The sequence below is a fragment of the Staurois parvus genome, unplaced genomic scaffold, assembly GCF_062004578.1.
Source record: "Staurois parvus isolate SC_StPar_1 unplaced genomic scaffold, SC_StPar_1.0 ptg000017l, whole genome shotgun sequence".
Lineage (NCBI taxonomy): Eukaryota > Metazoa > Chordata > Amphibia > Anura > Ranidae > Staurois > Staurois parvus.
In genome coordinates this window covers 13,119,741-13,141,474 of record NW_028317813.1, presented here as the reverse complement: position 1 = coordinate 13,141,474, position 21,734 = coordinate 13,119,741, and the positions used below count along the sequence as shown (strand labels likewise).

The 21,734-nt window shown below is 41.0% G+C and overlaps 1 protein-coding gene across 2 annotated transcripts; it reads left to right on the top strand.

Annotated features, from left to right (window-relative positions):
- Positions 1-210: 210 nt before the first annotated feature.
- Positions 211-13,365, top strand: MYL6 (myosin light chain 6). 2 transcript variants are annotated; one of them, XM_089679965.1, is made up of 7 exons: positions 211-340; positions 1,769-1,796; positions 7,542-7,685; positions 8,033-8,206; positions 9,336-9,413; positions 10,468-10,509; positions 12,983-13,365. In XM_089679965.1, the coding sequence occupies exons 1-6, from the start codon at positions 338-340 to the stop codon at positions 10,494-10,496; spliced, it is 456 nt and encodes a 151-aa protein (XP_089536091.1). In that variant the 5' UTR covers positions 211-337; the 3' UTR covers positions 10,497-10,509; positions 12,983-13,365. The 2 variants fall into 2 exon arrangements, with proteins under 2 accessions (XP_089536091.1, XP_089536081.1); XM_089679955.1 differs by lacking the exon at positions 10,468-10,509.
- The last annotated feature ends 8,369 nt before the right edge of the window (positions 13,366-21,734 follow it).

Below are 21,734 nucleotides of genomic sequence, written 5' to 3'. Positions count from 1 at the left end.
TCTGTGGGTAAGCAGTTTTAAAAACGTTCCCCAACTGCCCCGTTTCAAACCATAAACTAGGCCTTTAGTGTGAACTGAAACAATAGGACATGAGGTAATTTGTCTTTTATACAAGTAGAACGCCCAATCGTCCTGCAGTACAGTACTGTTGCCATTAGAGGGCGCAAGGACCACAGAAACTGCCTGGGTTGGATCCGCTCCGTATTAGCCGACGTCGCTCGTTTCTCATTGGCGAGGCGTGGTCACACCGGAAAGGTGACGTCACGTCAGCAGAGCTAGATATCAGTCAGGCGAGGACCGGGAGCGGTACATTCCGGAAGAGGCACCGGCAGGAAACATGGTGAGGAGGGGGTAGGGAGCAGGCTTGGTGGTCGGTGGATTTACCCGTGTGGTGAAGCCGTGTGAGGGCGGTGGAAGTAAGCTGCTTCTATCTGGGCTGATGGAGGGTGTGGCTCGCTCTTCTTCCTCTTCTTAGCCAAGGCTCCATACAGAAGCCTGGGCCTCCATTATAAAAGACATCTGTGTTGCTCCACACCAGCGAACATAGTCTTTGTGTCATTGGACAGAGGTAACTCATTTGTTGATGTGGAGTAATACAGACAGTTCCTATTTCAGCCTCAGGAGCTGGGTGCTGTGTTACGTCTGTTGTGGATGTATGACTTGTCAGTCTAGTGATGAATGGTGTCCTGGCTTCCATGGCTCTATGGTGGAGGTGTGGGCTGTGTCCCCAGACTGTTGGACTCCATCACACCAGGTTGTTGGGCCTCTTGCACACAAGATGCCTAAAAACACCATGTGTATAGGGATTCAGGCATTTCTCTTTGCTGATCTAAATGCAGTATGTTGTTTTTGATGGGACTGTACACAGGAGTGTAAACTTTTGCTCTGTATAGATCAGGAAAAGTAAAATCTGCATTGCTGGTCAGTATTCTTACTTGCATACAGCACCTTCCTCTGATTTATAAAAGCTAGAATATGTAGGTATGAATACATGTACATGCTATACTGCCTGTTGTGGTGGGGTTTTTTTTTTTTCCCAGGAATATCTGATGTCCATACATCAGTCCTGTGTGCAGGTATCCTTATAGGTGCATTAAAGTGATAGTAAAGCCCACCTTGTTTACTTGTACCTACAGATAAGGCTGTGATGAGGCTTACCTGTAGGTACAGTAAATATCTCCTAAACGTGCACAATGTAGGAGATATTTACAATAGTGGCAGTTGGTGATGTCACTGCGCTCTCAATGCACATTGAGAGTTGCACCACAGCCATGACTCCCGTGTGCATGTGCAGTAGTGATGTCATCGTGGCTCAGCCATTCAAGCAGCTGAAGCCCATGAACCTGGAAGGAAGACTGGGTAACTATGGAAGATCCTACAGCAGTGACAGCGTGCTGCTGGACGGCTTTGTTTTAAGGTAAGTTTTTCATAATGTGCTAGTATATGATGCATACTAATGTTATCCTGCAGGGGACCATTTTTGGGAGTTTTTTTTTTTTGCAGTTTACTAATGCTTTAAAGGGAATCTAGCTTGCAGCATCTCTGACACATCAGATGTACGCAGAGTTCAGGGGTGGTGAATGTAACATACAAGGCACCTGCAGTGCAGCACACCAATACCACAGTGGTGCAAACTGGCCCTTAGATATAAACTTGTATGTGTGCAAGTGGAATGACTGTGGGGCCAATTGTAGAGCTGCTATGCTCTTCTGTGCTGTATTGTACTGTCCCAATTACTGTCTGATCCATCTCTGCTTCCACCCCGCAGGGTGACATGTCAGAAGATCAGCTCTGCGGTAAGTTACTCTTCCTGTTCTCAAATATAGTTAAAGCTAAAACTGCCTTGTAAAGCTCAACTTTGGCAAATGCATTGACCCCCCCCCCCCCTCCCCTGCACCAGTGCAAGGGTTACATGCTCGTTAAGTCTAGGGAGTAAGGATTAAGGTATAATACCTTGTTCCACACTTCAGCACTCGTATTTTCTCTCCGTTGTGGGCGGTCCCTGCCATCCTGTTGTTCACTGAAGGACTATTGGTACCTGCATGGTACTTTGATGTCTGTAAGCAAGTGCTGCCTGGAGCATCTGGGAGAAGAGGCTTCCAGGGACCTGCCACATTGATGGAGGGAGCCCGCCAAAGAAGAGTGTGTTTTCCTTAGTCCTCTACCTCCTCGAATTAACAAATATTTAACATTTGAACTGTGGTGGAAACTTCACTTCCTGTCCTGTCGACACAACCGGATATGAGAAGAAATCTCTCCAAAGTGAAGGCAATACTTGCTTAGAATGTTGTCCCAGTGGAAGACTTCCTGTTTTATTGTTGCAGTGACAATGTGGAATTTTTGCTTTTCCTTCAGTTTCAGTCATGGATAACATGCATATTCCCTTCACACATGATCCTGGATTGTGCTTTTAAAAGCACCGGGTTATGTAGCAACCACCAGCTTGCTACTGAAACATGCACTACACAATGTAAATATTTGCCAGCACACCATGGATCTTCTGTTAAGTCCAAAAGGTTTTAATTGAAGAAAGATCACATGACATACAGAGCAGTGCAGCATTTTGGAGCTGCACAGGACTCCTTCGTCAGGGGGACCTGCAAGGCTTTGAAATGTTGCGCTACTCTATATGTGATGTGATCATTCTTCGTTTAAAAAAAAAACGTTTGGACTTAACTGAAGATTCATGGTGTGCTGGCGAGTATTTACATTCACTTTCAGTCATGGTGACACTAGTTAATTTCCTCAATGGGGATGCAGACAGCAGTAAAAACCTGACAGGGTTTCTAACCCATCCCTGCTTGATCCCAACTAGGCTTTAGATACTTTGTTGCCATCAAATGTTGGTGATTGTCAAAAAACTTTTATTTTCCTCTGAGATAAGTGTACGCTTACCTACCACCTTCTTTTCCTGCACTTTTCAGTTTTTATTCCTATCTTTCTTGCCTGGTGTCTGATCAGGTAGACGGTAAGTGATCGCAGTGTGCACTTGAGTTTTCTTTTCTCTTTCTCTCCCTCTTTCTTTCTCTAAACCAGTGTTTCTCAACTCCAGTCCTCATGGACCCCCAACAGGTCATGTTTTCAGGATTTCCATTATTTTGCACAGGTGATTTGATCAGTTTCACTGCCTTCGTAATTACCACAGCTGTTTCATCTGAGGGAAATCCTGAAAACATGACCTGTTAGGGGTCCATGAGGACTGGAGTTGAGAAACACTGCTCTAAACCAATATAACATTTAACTTCTCTGCATCCTTAACCCTGCATCCTCTTACTGTTGCATTCTCCACACAGTCTCATTTTAAACTCTTGTCCTGTGATATTTTGATCTGTCAGCAAGAATGGCGTATTGGCAAGTCGTCGTCGTCTTCTTCCTTTTTTATTTTTAAATATTGAAAATAACATAAGTTACCTTTTTTAGGGTAGCTATACATATTTAGATTTCTCTTGTTCGGCTCTGTGAGAGAACAATGGATTCCTCCATCCACAATAAACATTGTGGATGGAGGAATCTCCCGCTGCCAACTATGGTTTTCTTACAACTGCAGCACCATTTCTTGCAGATGGTGCAAACCGTTTGAGTTGCATAATCTATAGAAATCTAGCTCCTTTTCTGGTCCAAACAGGTTTCTGCCTATCTGGGCCATGTATCCACAGTTGTTCAAAACTGAGTGTGTTGGTGGCTGATACTGATTTTTACATATAATATTTAGTGTGCATGCATTGTAAGCACAGCTACATGCAGAGTCACTAATCTAGCTAACTAGCAAGGCATGTAACTAAATGCATTATTGTACTGGCTTTGATGTTCAGCCTTATAGGGCAATTTCTGTGTCATGGGTCTGGGGTAGCACTGTTATGGTTTTGAATATAACTTTTAGCATTGCTGTGCGACACAGTCCACCCCCTTCCTCTCCTCCAGCAATGCAATGGCTGCCCGTCTGCTCTCTGGATACCTTATATGGTAATAAAGCCTCACTCTGGGCTGCCTAGTGCTGTACAGCCGAGGAAGGGGGAGTAGTTAGAATAGAGTTAGGAAAGACTTCCCTGCATTCCTGGCAAGGAAATGCCTGAAGGATCCTTGGTGTCCCTCCTCCCGTCTACATTTTCCTTATGTCTAGGCAGTTTTGTAGTCTTGTTTCAGTGACTGTTTAGGTAAGGAATGAACATGAACAGACAATGTACTGCTGGGTTGAAAATGCTGCCCGGGCAGGGTGCAGTGTGGGATGATTACAGCTCCCCTCCCTGGAATTTAGCAGGAGGGGCTGCTCAGGGAGTGGTACAGGATGGAAATGGCACACTAATAAGTGACAGACTCTGCATGTAGCCCAAGATCTCTGCCAGTAAATTTGTGTGTGCTGGAGGAATGCATGTCACTGCTTCCAAAACCGTGCAATGAGATTTGTACAGTGTATACGAATTCCATGCAATCACTTATACAGTGTATATTCTTAGTGGCGATATCCCTAATCCCATATGTGGCTGCTACTTGCTTTATGTAAAATGTATTTACTGTTATTAGTTGACCTGAGTAAGATATGCATTTGCTCTAGAAGTGTGTGTGTGTTTAAAAAAAATGTATATATGTTCTATAAATTTTATATATTTTTTTTTTTTTTACATTAGGTGTGCATACAGTGTCTGACTGTGTCCTTGAGAATCACTAATTGTGTTGACATCAGACACTATTGATGTTTCACTGTACTTCTGTCCCACTGTGCATGGAAGCAATACTGTTTAGCTGCCCCCTCTATTCTTGTCCATTCACACAATGCTGTGTAATAGGCAGTGCTTTAACAGCATCATATGTTACTGTATGAGGTGCTATCTCATGCATTTTACAGCAATAAAATTTGTGTGAATGGGCTCTCTAATATGGACTAGAATGTTTTATTTGTATTTCTCCTAAGAGACAAGGCAAGACAATTTGTTTCCACTGAACCCCTCTACTACACACAATAGAGCACAAGAAATGCCCATCTCTAAAGGTTATCTGTGCTTCAGTTGTTTGACACTTCCATTATGGTTTGTGAAAGACCATTTTAGGAAGCTGTTACACTAATTCCAGTAGCCTAAAGGCCCATTCACATTTATTGTGGGAACATGTGGTAACATTTTATTGAATGTAATGTACAAATTATGGTGCATTACTCCTTCTGAATGCCACAACGGTTCTTTATTACAATAGTGGGCAATTCACCCCCATCACTGCAAACTACAATGCATTGACTCTTTCAGGCAAACTTTATTTCAGGTTCTTGTATAGCGCTGTCAATTTACGCAGCGCTTTACATATATATTGTACATTCACATCATTCCCTAACCCTCAAGGGGCGTACAATCTAAGGTCCCTAACCTACATACACATACTAGAGCCAATTTAGACAGGAGCCAATTAACCTACCAGCATGTCTTTGGAGTGTGGGAGGAAACCGGAGGACACCCATGCAGGCACAGGGAGAACATGCAAACTCCAGGCAAGAGGTGCCGTGGCTGGGATTCGAACCAACGACCCTAGTACTGCCAGGCGGAAGTGCTTTTCTTTAATACCTCTACCACCACTCTGCAAACAGTATAGCAGGAGCCCAAAAAACCCTACTCTAGCTGCAGTTCATTATTAAAAGCGAAGTTCACTTTTAAGGAAAAATAAATAATGTACATTTTTTTTGCAGGAAAAATTTTTTTTACTTTTTCCCCCTGGAGGGGGTTCTTGCACACAGCTCCTCCTGCTCTCTGCCTGTACAAGTTTTCACTTAAAAGGCCAGAGGAAGTATTAATGGAATAAGAGTGCACTGGTTGTCGTAGTCCATTGAGAACAAGTCTGTCTGCTGCGGTGGCACAAGTTTATTCATTCACAGACCTCTGCCCTCACAGCTGTGATTATTTTAAATGTATGTGACAACAGCTGTAGGGAAGAGGAACCCCCACATGCGGTCACAGGGTGGAGGGGGCGAGGGGTCAACTTGGGAACATGTTGCACCCTAAATGTGGGTGTGACATGTTCCTAAAGGTGAATTTTTTTTTTTATTTTTTTTTTTGCCTTTTTAGTGTACATGAGAAGTGAAGATTCCACAGTTATCAGTTTTCTTTCATTGTGGATAGTTTGGGGGTTGTCTCCTTTTTAGGGCCTGTTAACACTATGGTTTTGATCAAGGGCAAAAATAAATGTTAGTCACTACAAGGGCATATACTGTATAATACAATTGTTTTCTTTGTGCCCTGTTCACACTGCAACAATACTTTCTGGTAGGATGCAGTGATTTGTGGCAAACTGTAGCAAGATAAACAGTGCAAAAACCAAATAAAACTGATATTGATCAAGTGCCCCAGTCTGTTACCCCCCATTGGCCACAATGTTTGCAGGATCTGGTCGAGCTGAATACTGGCTTGTCGGACACATCAAAACTAGAACAAAGTGGTGCTCAATTGCCTCCGCATATAGTGAGCTCTTCTTAGTAAACAATGACTTCAGCTTGGTCTCCTACCCATGAGAGAAGCCCCTCTAACGTGTTTCACCCGTAGGGGCTTAAGTGTACAGGCAAACACTGCTTTGGAGTTGTAAAAATAGAAGGCATAGCTACCCACTGCCATCACTGAACTGACCCTAGCCCATATGCTAAAGCAGATCACTTTAGCATGCAGACTAGTGTGAACAAGCCTATAAACATAAGCAGAACCTTTTGGAAAATAAATGGGTCTTAAGTACTTCAGCTTTTGGAGTGATAGCCTCCTCAACAGGAGTGTCATTTTTGTCTATGGCACTGTTGAAAAATAACCACCTAAAATGGTAACAGATTGTGAGGCGAAAGAGATCCCCTCCGAACTTTCTGATAGGATGGATTTCACAGGTCTTGTAAGCAGTTACTGTTATAGAATTAAAGTGGTTCTAAAGTTTACAATGTTTTTACCTTAATGCATTCTCTACATTAATGTAAACACCCCCCTAACACTTTCCTGACTCCTCCTGTGCCTGTGTGCAGCAGCGCTGCTCTTTCTTCCTCTTCTCACAGCACACTTTGATAGCAGCAGGAGCCAAGTGATCCTGTCAGTCAGACCTGTGAGGGGAGAGCAGGGATGTACCCAAGCCACGCAGTGTGTGTTTATGGAAGTGTGTGCGCACACACTCACGTGCTCCCTCAGCACACAGCTTGCTGAGGGGGTACTCTAATTGGAAGAGGAGCAGAGTGCTGGTGGGGGACTGAAAAATGGAGAAAGTAAGTCACTGCTCTGGCAAAATATCCTTGCACAGAGCAGGTAAGTATAGCGTGTGTTTTGTGCCCCTTTGTTATAAAAAAAGTGATACTAAACCTTTTTTTTTTTTTTTTTTTTTTTTTTTTCCTAGTATGTAGAATTGGCTGTATTTATAACCTGTCCAGAATTCTACATGCAAATGTTTCACAGATCTCAAGCTTGGTTATTCAGCCTGCTTATGTCTGCATGTTGGTAGCATACGTGTGCTGTGACAACAAATACCTTCTGGATGTGATGAACCTTTATAAAGATTAGTGTGTTATTATTTTATTTTTTTTTTTGTTCTTCCAGAATACAAAGATGCTTTTAGTCTCTTCGATAAGACTGGAGATGGTAAAATCTTCTATTTCCAGTGCGGTGATGTCTTGCGAGCTTTGGGACAAAACCCAACAAATGCAGAAGTCATGAAAGTTTTGGGAAACCCAAAGATGGATGGTAAGTGATTGTACACTAGTCTTGCCTATGATTGATGCAACACGGGACAGGGCACAACAGGTAGAGGTCAGCAGAAGGAACCACAGTGCAGGCATCCAACACATGTAGAAGTGGTCGAGTATAAACCTTCCTCTGCTGGCCCTGTTTTTTACAATGTCCATTTCAGCCTTTGGGTTCTTTAACTGTTTAGATTAATCTAGAGGATTCTACAGGATAGCAATTAACTTGTTAGCGATATGTCTGTGCCTTATGTGTATGTGACAGGTACACTTTCCATTAGGTATATATTCTACAGTGTGTTTTATTTAATTTTTTTTATTCTTAAATAAACCAACATTTGTTTTCAGAGATGAACACCAAGATGCTAGACTTTGAGCAGTTCCTCCCCATGTTGCAAACAATTGCCAAAAACAAGGACCAGTGCACAATTGAAGACTTCATTGAGGGTTTGAAAGTGTTTGACAAAGAAGGAAATGGATGTGTAATGGGGGCAGAACTTCGCCATGTTCTAATTACTCTAGGTAACCTTCATCTTGGAAACAAAACATCTCTGCTGCTACATATTCTGCTTTTTTTTTTTTTTTTTTTTTTTTTTTTTTTTTTTCTTTTGGGGAATAGTAATCTGTCAGATCTGTATTGAATAGAAGATGATCTTGTTGTGCAGTACTGAATTTGCAGGTATCAGATGACTGACATTTTGTATAGGAAAAGCTTTAAAGTGGTTGTAAAGGCTGAAGGTTTTTACCTTCATGCATTCTATGCAAGATGATAAACCTGTGTGCAGCATCTCCCGCAGCCCCCTCAATAGTTACCTGAGCTTCATCACGATCCAGTGATTTAAATGACTGCCTCAGCTGTCCTGGGTCTCTCCTCATTGGCTGAGACAGCAAGTGGGAGCCATTGTCTCTCGCTGTCAATCTCAGCCAATGAGGAGAAGGGGTGGGGGGGGCAAGCTGTGGCTCCATGTGTGAATGGACCCATGGAGCAGTGGGTGCCCCATAACAAGCTGCTTGCTGTGGGGGCACCTGACAGCCAGGCGACCAATTAAGGAGGCTCCAGGCTGCTCTGTGTAAAACCACTGCACACAGTAGGGTAAGTATAGACATGTTTGTTGTTTTACCAAAAAAACCTTTTTAGAATTGCTTTAAATAAGATGACCTGTTTTCATCCAGGGTAGCCATTCTGTTGAATTATTCTTTAGAGGTTCTCCTTCTGTTTGAACCACCATTGTCCAGGGACAGGGCAAAGTGGTAATACACCCTGAAGAGGTAATCTTTTAAATTTCATTTTTAGATGTTACTAGAAGTGCTTGGGCAAAAGCTAGGCCAATCAGTGGACATTTAGTGGCAGGCTGCTGTACAGAGTGCTGTTATGTTGTGATCTGAGTAGGCTGTTGATACCAATAAGCATGAGAGGAGAGAATGGATGAACTGAGTAGGTCTTTCAGTACTTACTATGGCCATCTAATTACAGGACAGGGTTGTCTGAGGCTTGTCTAATAGCAGTTTGTGATGGGATTTCTTAGGCCAGCAAATGACAACTATGGTTCATAAGTGAATCCTCTTCTTGGTTCAGTTGTTCTGCTTCCTATGTCACCTGTCTGTTTATTGGACCGTGAAACAATATTCTAAAAATGTGTTTTTGTTCCAGGAGAAAAGATGCAAGAGGACGAGGTCGAAATGCTTTTGCTTGGGCATGAAAATGCTAATGGTGAAATTAATTATGAAGGTGAGTGGATGCTCTCTTCTGTGCATATCAGATTTTATTTAATGCTTACAATTTTTAATTGCCCATTAAAGAAGGAGCATTTAATTACTAAGTGTCTATTACGCTGTTCAGTTTGTTGCATTTCTCATCCTTTTTCACTCATCAGCAGAAACTTTCCTACTGTGACTGTGTTTTGTCCTATAAATGTTTTAACTTTCATTTTTATGTAATCCTTTGTTTGTAAAGGACCACTAAACCTAAATGTGGAATCACTTCAAATAAAGAAGTTAGTGTTACTAAACCCAGGACCCTGCATTCACTATATCTGGTCTCCCACAGTACACATAAATGCAGTTATTTCAGGAAATATAAACTGCTAAATACTTTTTTCTCATCAGCAGTTAGAGCAGCCTTGTGATTTATATCAGTGTCCAGCAGAGCACATGTTAAAGCTTGTAGGAGCTTTCATTCTGCACTAGGAGGATGGAGTGTCCTTGACCTCTGTCTGGACAGAGTGCTGATTGGCCCTGTGCTTATCACATGCTCTCTCCCAAGAAGAAAAACTCTAGCAATACACACCAAACTGATCATGTGCAGAGTGACTCCACATAATGTCTTGTTAGGAGATAAGAGGGGTAGGACACTGGAAGAAGGGGAGGATTAGAGAAGTTGGGATCAAACAGTTTTTTTTTTTTGTTTTGTTTTTTTTACAAAATGCAGAGTATTAACTCCTTAGGTTCTTTCGTGTTTTACTGCATATACAGTCTGATTTTACTGTTGTGGGTTTAGTAACACTTTAATAAGAATTTCCAGATGTATGTGTCAAATGTACATATTTGCATTTCCTGAGCAACTGACTGCCAGCTACTGTTTTTACATATTTAGTCATTTGATGCTGGAGACACAGAGGAGAGGCCTCTGATGTTGCTTGCACTGTGATGAGGAAGAAAATTGGAAAGGATAGTCTTCTAGAATTTTGGGTTTAATGGTCCTTTTTTTTTTTTTTTTTTTTTTTTTTTTTAAATATAATTTTAATTTTGCTTGGGGTCTCTCTGATGAATCTTCCTTCCCACAGAATTTATCAGGCTCATCATGTGTTCCTGACCACCCCTCCTGGGTATGCTGGTTCCTCCATCTGGTTTCAGTTTGTGATTTTTGTTTTTACTTTATCCCTCTTTAAATCTCTTGAATCTCCTGGATGCATTGCCATGTCTCTGCATGCTCTCTGCTCTGCCAGAGCTGCATTGTTTTAGTTAGCTATTTTAACAAAATTAAGGTGTCTTGGTGGCATCTTAATAAACTTGGCCAATGAACTCTTTTTGCAGAAAAACTGCCTGTGACTGTGTGCGGTGTGTAATTGCTGTTTTGATTTGACGAGTTTATTTGTTAGCATTTAGGATTTGTTTAATTTTTGATACTAAATAACCAGCCTAGGGGTTTTTATAATTTTGATATTGTCATTCCCAATATTGCTGGAAGATTATTAAAATCCAGGTTAGAGTATTTGATAGATTAACCAAGAACAAAGTCTCCATGGTGCCAATTTTCAAAAGTATGAGTCCAAATCAAAGTTTATTGTATCAGGAACAATAACTTGGTGGCATCAAGGTCAATCCATGCACAGACTCCAAATTTCCAGATGTACTTCTCCTCTAGACAGAAAACTAATCTTTCAGTGACTGGATTGTTATCCAGTATTTAAAGTGTTACTAAACCCAGGACCCTGCATTTTCTATATCTGGTCTCCCACAGTACACAGAACATGGAAATGCAATTATTTTAGTAAATCTAAACTGCTAAATACCTTATCTCATCAGCAGTTAGAGCAGTCTTGTGACTTTACCTGAGCAAAGGTTTAAGCTTGTAGGAGTTTTCTTTCTGATCTGGTAGGATGTAAAACCCATTGCTGATTGGCCCTGTGCTGATCACATGCACTCTCCCAAGGGGAAAAAAATAAACTCTACAAATAGACCCTAAACAGAGCATGTGCAGAACAGTACGGGTTCAGTCTGTTTTATTGGGGATATTTGAACAAGAGAAGGGGCAGAGAAGTCAAAATCAAACTACCTTTTTACACAAGCAAATGATTAACCCCTTAGGTTCCAATGAGTATAACAAGCATGCTTTAGTGCATATACAGACTTATTTACTGTTGTGGGTTTAGTAACACTTTAACATGATGAAATAAAATTGAAAAGACAAACATGTTGGACATGTCAAAGTAAAATGAGAATACAAGTTGTTTAGTCATATCTAAAAACTATGGAAAGTTATCAAAAGATATCGAAACTTACCTGAAACAGAAGTGTGACGTTAGACTGGTGTGTGCAATGTGGTTTCTTCCTGCAGTTCCAAATACTCTTGCTTCCTTGCTCTTGGCAGTCCTGTTTGATTTATACTGCTTCTTCTAGTAGATGGTAGATGTTTCCAATGCTTCAGCTAAATACTTTTTGCTTTTAATACTTGCTGTAGATGATGACATTCTTCTGATCAGTAGTGCTTATTACATTTTTAAATTGGGAGAGGGGCTCCTATGGTTGTAGGGATGAGATTGCTCTGTTAGTACAAACCTCAGGGAAAAATGTTTCCTTGTTAATTGGTGTGGTTCTAAAAATGGCATCTGTTGGGATTTTGTAAAGCACTGCACAGACTATTGGTGCCATATAAATTCTGTATAGTAATATGTAAGCTGTACTGTTAAGTTTGCATGTAATTTAATTGGTTTACTTAGACTTGCGTTTGCTAGGAAAGTTAAGAGACCTTTTTATTGTATGTCTATTGAGTCCACTGTGTAATTTAATTAGTTAGATTTATTCTCCCAGTAAATTGAAAAGAATACTGCATGTCTGTTGGGTCCCTCAGACATATTGGGGGGAATTAACAAATGGGGTAGGCTTTATGCCTGCACCACTCTTGCAAGCTGAGAAAACTGAGCACATCTTGCTCCTAACTAAACAAGCCCCTATGTTAATTAGGAGCAATCTGCTTCATTTTCTATGCAGTGTTTTGAGGCACATCACAGAGCAGTTCAGCTGGAGTTGCACTCTCAGACCACTCTAAGTGAATGCAAACAACTCCTCTGAACTGAGGCTCTCTGCATTAGATGCAACGAGGTGTTTGGGGGTTTGTTTTTTTTTTTTTGTCTTTTTTTTTTTTTTTTTTGTACTACATTTTGATAACGAGATGTTCGTTTGCATCACTTGTGAAAAGCAAAGTGTGTATAACTGCTGTTTGGGACGTTTGGAGTTAAACTACAGCAGGTGTTGCTACTATCCATCTGTAGACTAGGAGACCTTACTTGGAAGTCAGAATTTCATATGTTCAGCAACAAACTTCATTTCAAACCTAATGTGGGAGCCCCTACCCCTTTTACAAGGAACTGTGTGCTTCTTGGCTTGAGTTTCACAGAAATATAGTGATTTCATCACATTGAGTCCAGTGCCCATATTGGTTGAAATCACATTCCTATTTCTTGTGTAAACAGAACAGCTCGCGTCTCAGTCCAGGCTATCAGACACATGAGTAACTTTTGTTTTTTTCTTGTCTTCTCTTTTTTTTTTTTTTTTTTTTTCCCCTTTCCTTTTTTTCAGAACTGGTCCGGATGGTAATGAATGGCTGAATCTTCTCTGCTATAGACCACCAGCATCCAGAAGGGGGCAGCTCTTTGTATTAATGTTCCTGTCTGTAATGTTTTGTTTTTCCTTGGAGGGAAGGTTGAGCTTACTAGTGGTGGGCATTTTTGTTTTCCTCCACTGGTCTGTCTCAGGACAGCAGTCTTTTTTTTTTTTTTCCTCCAGCTCATCACAGGGGAGTTTTTGCTCTTAGATACAAGAGATTACATCCTCATCAATGCTCCCACGCGTGAACCACTGCAAAAGGAATCTGGAGTTTAATAGCTATTGTACCATGCAGATAATAAATTATTTCTATTTTCCTTCTCGCCAAATAAACTGCATGCTTTTTCTTAAACTTACCTGTGGCTTTTAAGCTTTGTGATTATTGGGTAATTAATGAATAGATGCCCATTCACTCTGCATATAAATGTGAAATTGCGTGTTTCAATATATTTTACATCTAGGATTGGAAACTATGTGGAGAAATTGCCCTTTCTGACCAGTGACTTTCATTTTTCTTTGTCCAAGTATAAACAATGAAACTTTTTAATTGGTCATTATGGTCAGGTTCTTCTCTAGAGATCTCTTCCCCAGTTGTAATGCCACATACCTAATGTTGCTGATATACCATTGCTTGGTGAAAGGATCAGTTAGTTACACATTTAAGTGGCCTCCCTGAATAATCACTTTCTCTTTCAAGATTACATTTAATCAGTGCTTGTTTATGCATCTGCCACTGCAGGTAAGGGGTGCCTGTAGTAAAAACAAACTGTGCAGCTTTGACCAAAGGTAAATAATGTACCTCCTGAAAGACACCCAGAGATGGCATCATCCTGTCCTACATTCCCCCCTCTCTCCTAGGTTATTGTTAGGACAACTTAGGTGGGGTTTGTGACGTTTTCGGCCTGTCTTAGCCAATCAGAGGAATTAATTTTACTGCACACAAACACCACATAATGGCAAATTTTTTTTTGGTAAAGTATAAAAGTTGCTACGCCTAGTAAATAGATATCTAACAAGTCACGCTTTAAAATTGCACTCGCTCATGGAATGGCACCAAATGGTGGTATTTAAAAATCTCCATAGACAACGCATTAAAATCATTTACAGGTTACAAGTTTAGATTTACACAGGTCTGGTGCGAGAAATATTGCTCTCGCTCTGACATTTGTAGCAGTCCGTTATGTGTGGTGCAATTTGCCATTTACGTACCAACACGTGTGTTTGCATGCAAGCGTAGTGGGGCCGGGGCACTTTAGAATAAAAGGCTGCAGGCTTCATCCCAGTGTAACTTCTTGAAGTACATATTGCGGTCTAACTGCAACTGCCGCTGCACACTGAGGTAATATAATATGACGATGAAGCCATAAAATGACACAGATCAGTGCTGCTGGCTGTAGCAGATGGTGCTGATTGATCGGGGAAAATCCGAGAGGCTGGTTGTGCAGAAGTCAATTGGTAGATTGACTTCTGTACAACTAGCCTGCCTATACATGGATTGATACTTGTATGGCCAGCTTGACATACAACAAAGTTAATTGTGTGTTTTTTCTTGATCTTATTTTGCAAGACATGAACATTTTTAGGAGGTTTTTATACACTGCCACCTGTTCTAGCAGAATCACACTAGGATAGGACACTACTGTGGCACATAAGGCACTGTTACCTCTTGCAGGGTTGATGCATCTGGCAGTTTTACTAGGGATCTTGTTATTCGAGGACCTCCATGTAATTTACACTATCTTGTATGTTTAAAGCTGAGCTCTTGGATAAACATTGTTTCATACAAGAGACATGTATTCTTGGTATGTTTTGTGTATTTCCTCCAGATCTGAGCAACAATCTAGTGTGAAACAACTGTGCAGGAGCTTACTGTACTAAAGACTGGTCTTGTCTTCACCCCCCACCACAGCTTTGCTCTCTGCACAAACTAAGTTATAACCCAGTGGTGATGTCACTGTTTGTTTACATGGTAATATCTGGGTTTATAAAGGCATACTAACGGAGCATACTAATCCTTTGTCCCTGTTGAGGAATGTTTGTGGGGGGTTTTTTTTTTCTTTTTTGTGGGGGTGGCAGAGTTCAGCTTTAACCACTTGTCAATCAGCAATTTTTTTGGCACACCTTTTTAACATTTTCATTCATTTTACTCTAGAAATTTTTTTTTTTTTTTTTAAATTCAGGTAATTTTTAATTTTGTTTACTTTGCAAAAACAAAAAATTCCGCATATGCAATTTTAACAATTAAATGTATACACTATGAACATGCTCCATAAAAAGAACAAGTGATGCTTCATGCACCAGTGATTGGTTGTTTAAGTCTAGTGTTAAACCGATTCAGGAAACCTTATGCATAATAGAAATACAGATCATGTCAAACAAAGTAACCAATATCATGGCTTGATTGACAGTCCAGATAATTAATTCCAATCCTGCATCAGACAGCAGAAAAAACACATGAATATCAACTCTACGGAGTTGCAATCTCCACACCCCTAGAATCAAGCCACCAAGACCAAACTTTTTTTTTGGGCCGCCCCTATGTTTATATGTTAACTCCTCTCTCCTCAACATAAAATTAAGTGCGTCCTGACACTTTTCAAATGTAGGAGGTGTGGAGGAGATCCATTTTGTAGGATGATTTTACAAGCGAAGTATAGGGATCTTATCCATATTGATTGCATATGGGGGGGAATGACTCCTCTGAGACAATGCTCAGAAGGCCAGTTTTGGGGTCCAACTGACCCTGAGTTGAGCAGAGTGAATTAAGGGACTCAAAGATGGTCGCCCAGTAGCGGTGAAGCTTAGGGCAATGCCACAACATGTGTATTTGGGATCCTGTGGCTGACCCTATCTAGGGAAGTTTGGGGAATATATTTTCCTCCAAGAATGAAGCTTCAGGGTAGTGTAATGTGTTCTATGGACTATGAAAAGGTGGGTCAGATGCTGTGAAGGGGAAAGAGAGTCCACATCACCTACTGATGGAATGTCTTGTTGCCAGTTATGGAGGCTGCATACACCTGCGTTCTATCACTAATAGCTGTTTTGGGGAGAAGAGTATAGATCCCCCTATTAGTCCTCTCTTAGTACAAGATGTAGAAATAGCCATGGACAAAATCATGGATGGCCTATATCTCAACTTAAAAGTGGAGGCTTGAGCCTGTAAAGCATGACTTAACTGGAGATACTGGAAAAACAATTTGTTGGACAATTGATAGCGTTCTGTATGGCAACATATAGTTGATAAAGGAATCTGAGACCATCCCTCTTTCAAGGGTCAAAACCTTCTAATATCCCTAGCTCAGGTAAGGAGGGATTTTCCCATATTGGCATGTGCTTAGTATAACCCTTATCATTAGTAAGATTCTGCACTGTTTCCTACAGTTTATGTATCAAAAGGTAAGGAGATTGTGATTAGTGTAAAAATGATGCGTAACTAGAAGATGGACTAAAGGGAGTTCTTAGAAATGGGAGAAAACTATAGTTTGAATGCGATCTTCGAGGTTTAATTCATTCTATTCATACCAATGCGCTAGTTGGGATGCTATAAAGTACAATTTAGCATTCGGTATTGCCAGTCCTCCCCCATTCTTAGGCAGCTGCAGGGTAAAGAGATGTATTCTAGGGTGCTTATATTTCCAGATTAAACCATGAAAGAGTGAATCTATAGTATAAAACCAGCGTTGTGGAATCCACACAGAAGAATGTGTAATAATTGGGGCATCCACACCATTTTCACCAGATTAGATCTACCTCATTTGGGTAACTGTGGCAAAGGAGGTTTAATGTTGATAAATGTAAGGTTAAGCACTTGGGGGCTAAGAATATGCATGCATCATACATACTAGGGGGGGTACAACTGGGGGAATCAATGGTGGAGAAGGATCTGGGAGTTCTGGTAGATCATAAGCTTAATAAATGCAATGCCAAGCTGCGGTTTCTAAAGTGAGCAAAATCCTCTCTTGTATTAAAAGAGGTATAGACTCCAGAGAGAGATATCATATTACCCCTGTGCAAATCATTAGTAACACCTCATCTGGAATATGCTGTTCAGTTTTGGGCACCAATTCACAAAAAGAACATTGGAGAACTGGAGAAGTACAAAAAAGGGCAACCAAACTGATAAGAGGCATGGAGGAGCTCAGCTGTGAGGAAAAAGTAGAGGCACTGAATTTATTATCAACATGTATAAATACATCAGTGGTTCATATAATTAACGAATAATAATTAAAGTGTACAGTTATTCACCCTGAGGTCATCGCAGAGAACAAGGGGGCACTCTACGTCTGAAGGAAAAGAGATTTAACCTCCAAATATGGAAAGGTTTCTTCACAGTAAGAGCTGTGAAAATGTGGAATTGATTCCCTCGAGTTGGGTTTGCCAGCTCAGTAGCAGTAGATTGCTTTAAAAAAGGCCTGGACTCTTTCCTAAATACACAATATTATTATTTCAGGTACTTATATAGTGCTATCAATTTACACAGTGCTATACATATATATATATTGTACATTCACATCAGTCCCTAACCCTCAAGGGGTCTGCAATCTAACTTTCATTCATATATACACATATTAGGGCCAATTTGGACAGGATCCAATTAACCTACCAGCATGTCTTTGGAGTGTGGGAGGAAACTGGAGTATCTGGAGGAAACCTACGCAGGCACATGGAGAACATGCAAATTCCAGGCAGGTGGTGCCGTGGCTGGGATTTGAACCAATGACCCTAGTACTGCCAGGTGGAAGTGCTAACCATTTAGCCACTGTGCTGCCCCAATATACAGTCATGGCCGAAATTGTTGGCACCCTTGATATTTCTCCAGGAAATCATGTATTTCTCACGAAACGTATTGCATTAACACATGTTTTGCTATACACATGTTTATTCCCTTTGTGTGTATTGGGACAAAACAAAAAAAGGGAGGAAAGAAAGCAAATTCGACATAATGTCACACAAACCTCCAAAAATGGGCTGGACAAAAGTATTGGCACCCTTTCACAACTGCGGATAAATAAGAATGTTACAAGCATGTGATGCTCCTGTAAACTCACCTGGGGCAAGTAACAGGTGTGGGCAATATAGAAATCACACCTGAAAGCAGATAAAAAGGAGAGACGTTCACTTAACCTTTGCATTGTGTGTCTGTCTGTGCCACACTAAGCATGGACAACAGAAAGAGGAGACGAGAACTGTCTGAGGACCTGAGAACCAAAATTGTGGCAAAATATCAACAATCTCAAGGTTACAAGTCCATCTCCAGAGAACTAGATTTGCCTTTGTCCACAGTGCGCAACATTATCAAGAAGTTTGCAACCCATGGCACTGTAGCTAATCTCCCTGGTCGTGGACGGATGAGGAAAATTGATGAAAGATTGCAACGCAGAATAGTCCGGATGGTGGATAAGCAGCCCCAAACATGTTCCAAAGACATTCAAGCTGTCCTGCAGGCTCAGGGAGCATCAGTGTCAGCGCGAACTATCCGTCGACATTTAAATGAAATGAAACGCTATGGCAGGAGACCCAGGAGGACCCCACTGCTGACACAGAGACATAAAAAAGCAAGACTACAGTTTGCCAAAATGTACTTGAGTAAGCCAAAAGCCTTCTGGGAAAACGTCTTGTGGACAGATGAGACCAAGATAGAGCTTTTCGGTAAAGCACATCATTCTACTGTTTACCGAAAACGGAATGAGGCCTACAAAGAACAAAACACAGTACCTACGGTAAAATATGGTGGAGGTTCAATGATGTTTTGGGGTTGTTTTGCTGCCTCTGGCACTGGGTGCCTTGACTGTGTGCAAGGCATCATGAAATCTGAGGATTACCAAAGGATTTTGGGTCGCACTGTAGGGCCCAGTGTCAGAAAGCTGGGTTTGCGTCCAAGATCCTGGGTCTTCCAGCAGGACAATGACCCCAAACATACGTCAAAAAGCACTCAGAAATGGATGGCAAAGAAGCGCTGGAGAGTTCTGAAGTGGCCAGCAATGAGCCCAGATCTAAATCCCATTGAACACCTGTGGAGAGATCTTAAAATTGCTGTTGGGAAAAGGTGTCCTTCCAATAAGAGAGACCTGGAGCTGTTTGCAAAGGAAGAGTGGTCCAAAATTCCGGGTGAGAGGTGTCAGAAGCTTATTGATGGTTATAGGAAGCGACTGATTTCAGTTATGTTTTCCAAAGGGTGTGCAACCAAATATTAAGTTAAGGGTGCCAATACTTTTGTCCAGCCCATTTTTGGGGTTTTGTGTGACATTATGTCATATTTGCTTTTCTGCCTCTGTTTTATATTTGTTCCAATACATACAAAGGGAATAAACATGTGTATAGCAAAACATGTGTTAATGCAATACCTTTTTTGTGTGAAATACTTGATTTTCAGGAAAAATATCAAGGGTGCCAACAATTTCGGCCATGACTGTAACTGGATACTAACATTTATAGGTAAAGTTGATCCAGGGAGCATCCAATTGCCTCTTGGGGGATCAGGAAGGAATTTTTTGCCATGTGGGAGCAAACTTTATCATCCTTTATTGGGTTTTTTTTTTCCTTCCTCTAGATCAACTGTGGGTATAGGATTATAACTTTTTTTTTTTAATGGTTGAACTGGATGGACTTTTTTTTTCAGCCAGACTAAGTAACTATTTAATAACTGTTAATGGGAATTTACTCCAAGTTTTACCCACCTGTCAAACTGACTTATCCCAGTTGATGGTAAAGCCTGAAAATGAGCCATATGTAGTTATGGACATAACAGAGACTAGGGAGGAAGAGGTGTTCCCCAAAAATAACAAGGTATCATCAGCATACAATGCTATTTTTACTGTGGATCTACAAATACCAACTATAGCAGGAGATTTGCGAATGGCTGCTGCTAAAGGCTCCAGCGCCAGTGCAAATAATAGAGGCAATAAGAGACAACCCTGTCTTGTTCCTCGGTGTAATGGGAATGGATCCAATAGATGGCCATTGACCTGCACTCAAGCCACCGGTGCATCATAAAGTAATTGTACCCATTGAAGAAATCGAGGTCCAAACCCAAACCGCTGCAGGCAACAACATAGAAAATTCTTCTTTATACTGTCGAAAGCTTTTGACGCATCAAGCGACACAATGGCCCTACTACCAGTATTAATGACAGGGACTTGCAAGTTTAGAAATAAACACCTGATCTTTATAGCTGTAGACCTATTTGGGATAAACCCAGACTGGTCTGGGTGGATTAAAGTAGCAATACATTTTGAAAGTCGGGAAGCAAGTACCTTTTCTAGAAGCTTAACATCTGATGTAAGTAAGGAAATTGGGTGATCTAAATCGGGGGTGCATGGATCCTTTCCCGGCTTCAGCAGAACTATAATAACAGCCTTGTTCATAGATGGTGGGAGGGATCTTCTCTCAAAAGCATAATTATATACTTCCAAAAGCTCTAGTAATAAAATATATCCATATGTTTTATAAATTTCCCCTGGTAAGCCATCCGCCCCTGGAGCCTTATTATTGGGGTGACTGGCCACAGCTGGTTGTAATTCTTACAGTGTCAGTGGCTTATCCAAGGTTTGTCTTATCAACAGTCTTATCAACAGTGGATAACATTGGTAAGTCTATGGCATCTAGAACCTGATCAAATCCTCATCCAGATATGATGTCTTACTGCTATACAATGTTGTAAAGAAGTCACAGAAAACAGAAGATATATCTGGGTGGTATGAGCCAATACAGAGGTTTGAGGATGGAACTCTGAGACATAAGCTGATGTTCCTTCTACCTTCTTCAGGGAAATAGATGCATAGTCCTGCTAGCTCTACAACAGTTTCTGTATTAAGATCATAAATATAAGAAAATACTTTAAACACACAATCAATTATACACAGCGCCTTCATAAACTATTCAGATCCCCATCACTTTTTTTAAATCTTGTTATGTTGCAACCTGATACTACAGTTGTTTAAATAATTTTTTTGCTCATTAATCTACACTCAGTACCCCATAATGACAAAGTGAAAGCAGAATTTTGGAAAGGTCTGTGACTTTATTAAAAAGAAAAAACTGAAATATTTCATTGGCTTAAGTATTCAGACCCTTTGCAATAACACTTGAAATTTAGCTCAGGTGCCTCCCATTTGTTCTGATCATTGCCGAGATGTTTCTACACCTTGATTAAAGTCCACCTGTGGTAAATTAAATTGATTGGACATGATTTGGAAAGGCGCACACCTCTCTATAAAAGGCCTCACAGTTGACAATGCATACTGTATCAGAGCAAAAGCCATGAGGTCAGATGAACTGTCTGCAGAGCTCAGAGACAGGATTATTAAAAGGCACAGATGTGGGGAAGGCTGAAAAAAATGCTGCACTGAAGGTTCCCAAGAACACAGTAGCCTCCGTAATTCTCAAATGGAAGAAGTTTGGCACAACCAGGACTCTTCCAAGAGCTGGTCACCCAGCTAAACTGACCAATCAGGAGAAGGGCCTTAATAAGAAAGGTGACCAAGAACCCGATGGTCACTCTTACTGAGCTCCAGAGATCCTGTGTGAGGATGGGACAAAGTTCCAGAAGGACAACCATTACTGAAACCCTCTACAGATCTGGGCTTTATGGCAGAGTGGCTAGATGGAAGCCCACTTGGAGTTTCCAAAAAAGCCAGCTGAGAGTACTTCAGTTGCTTTTTTGCAGACTCCAAGTGGGTTTTCATGTTTAAATTTATAGCTATCACAAAGGGGCAAACAAGCCACC

Bases quoted from the DNA above. Each gene is read 5' to 3' on its own strand.
- MYL6 (XM_089679955.1), top strand. The intron at 1,797-7,541 runs GTAAGTTACTCT...TTGTTCTTCCAG, and splicing joins GTCAGAAGATCAGCTCTGCG to AATACAAAGATGCTTTTAGT. The intron at 8,207-9,335 runs GTAACCTTCATC...TTTTTGTTCCAG, and splicing joins CCATGTTCTAATTACTCTAG to GAGAAAAGATGCAAGAGGAC.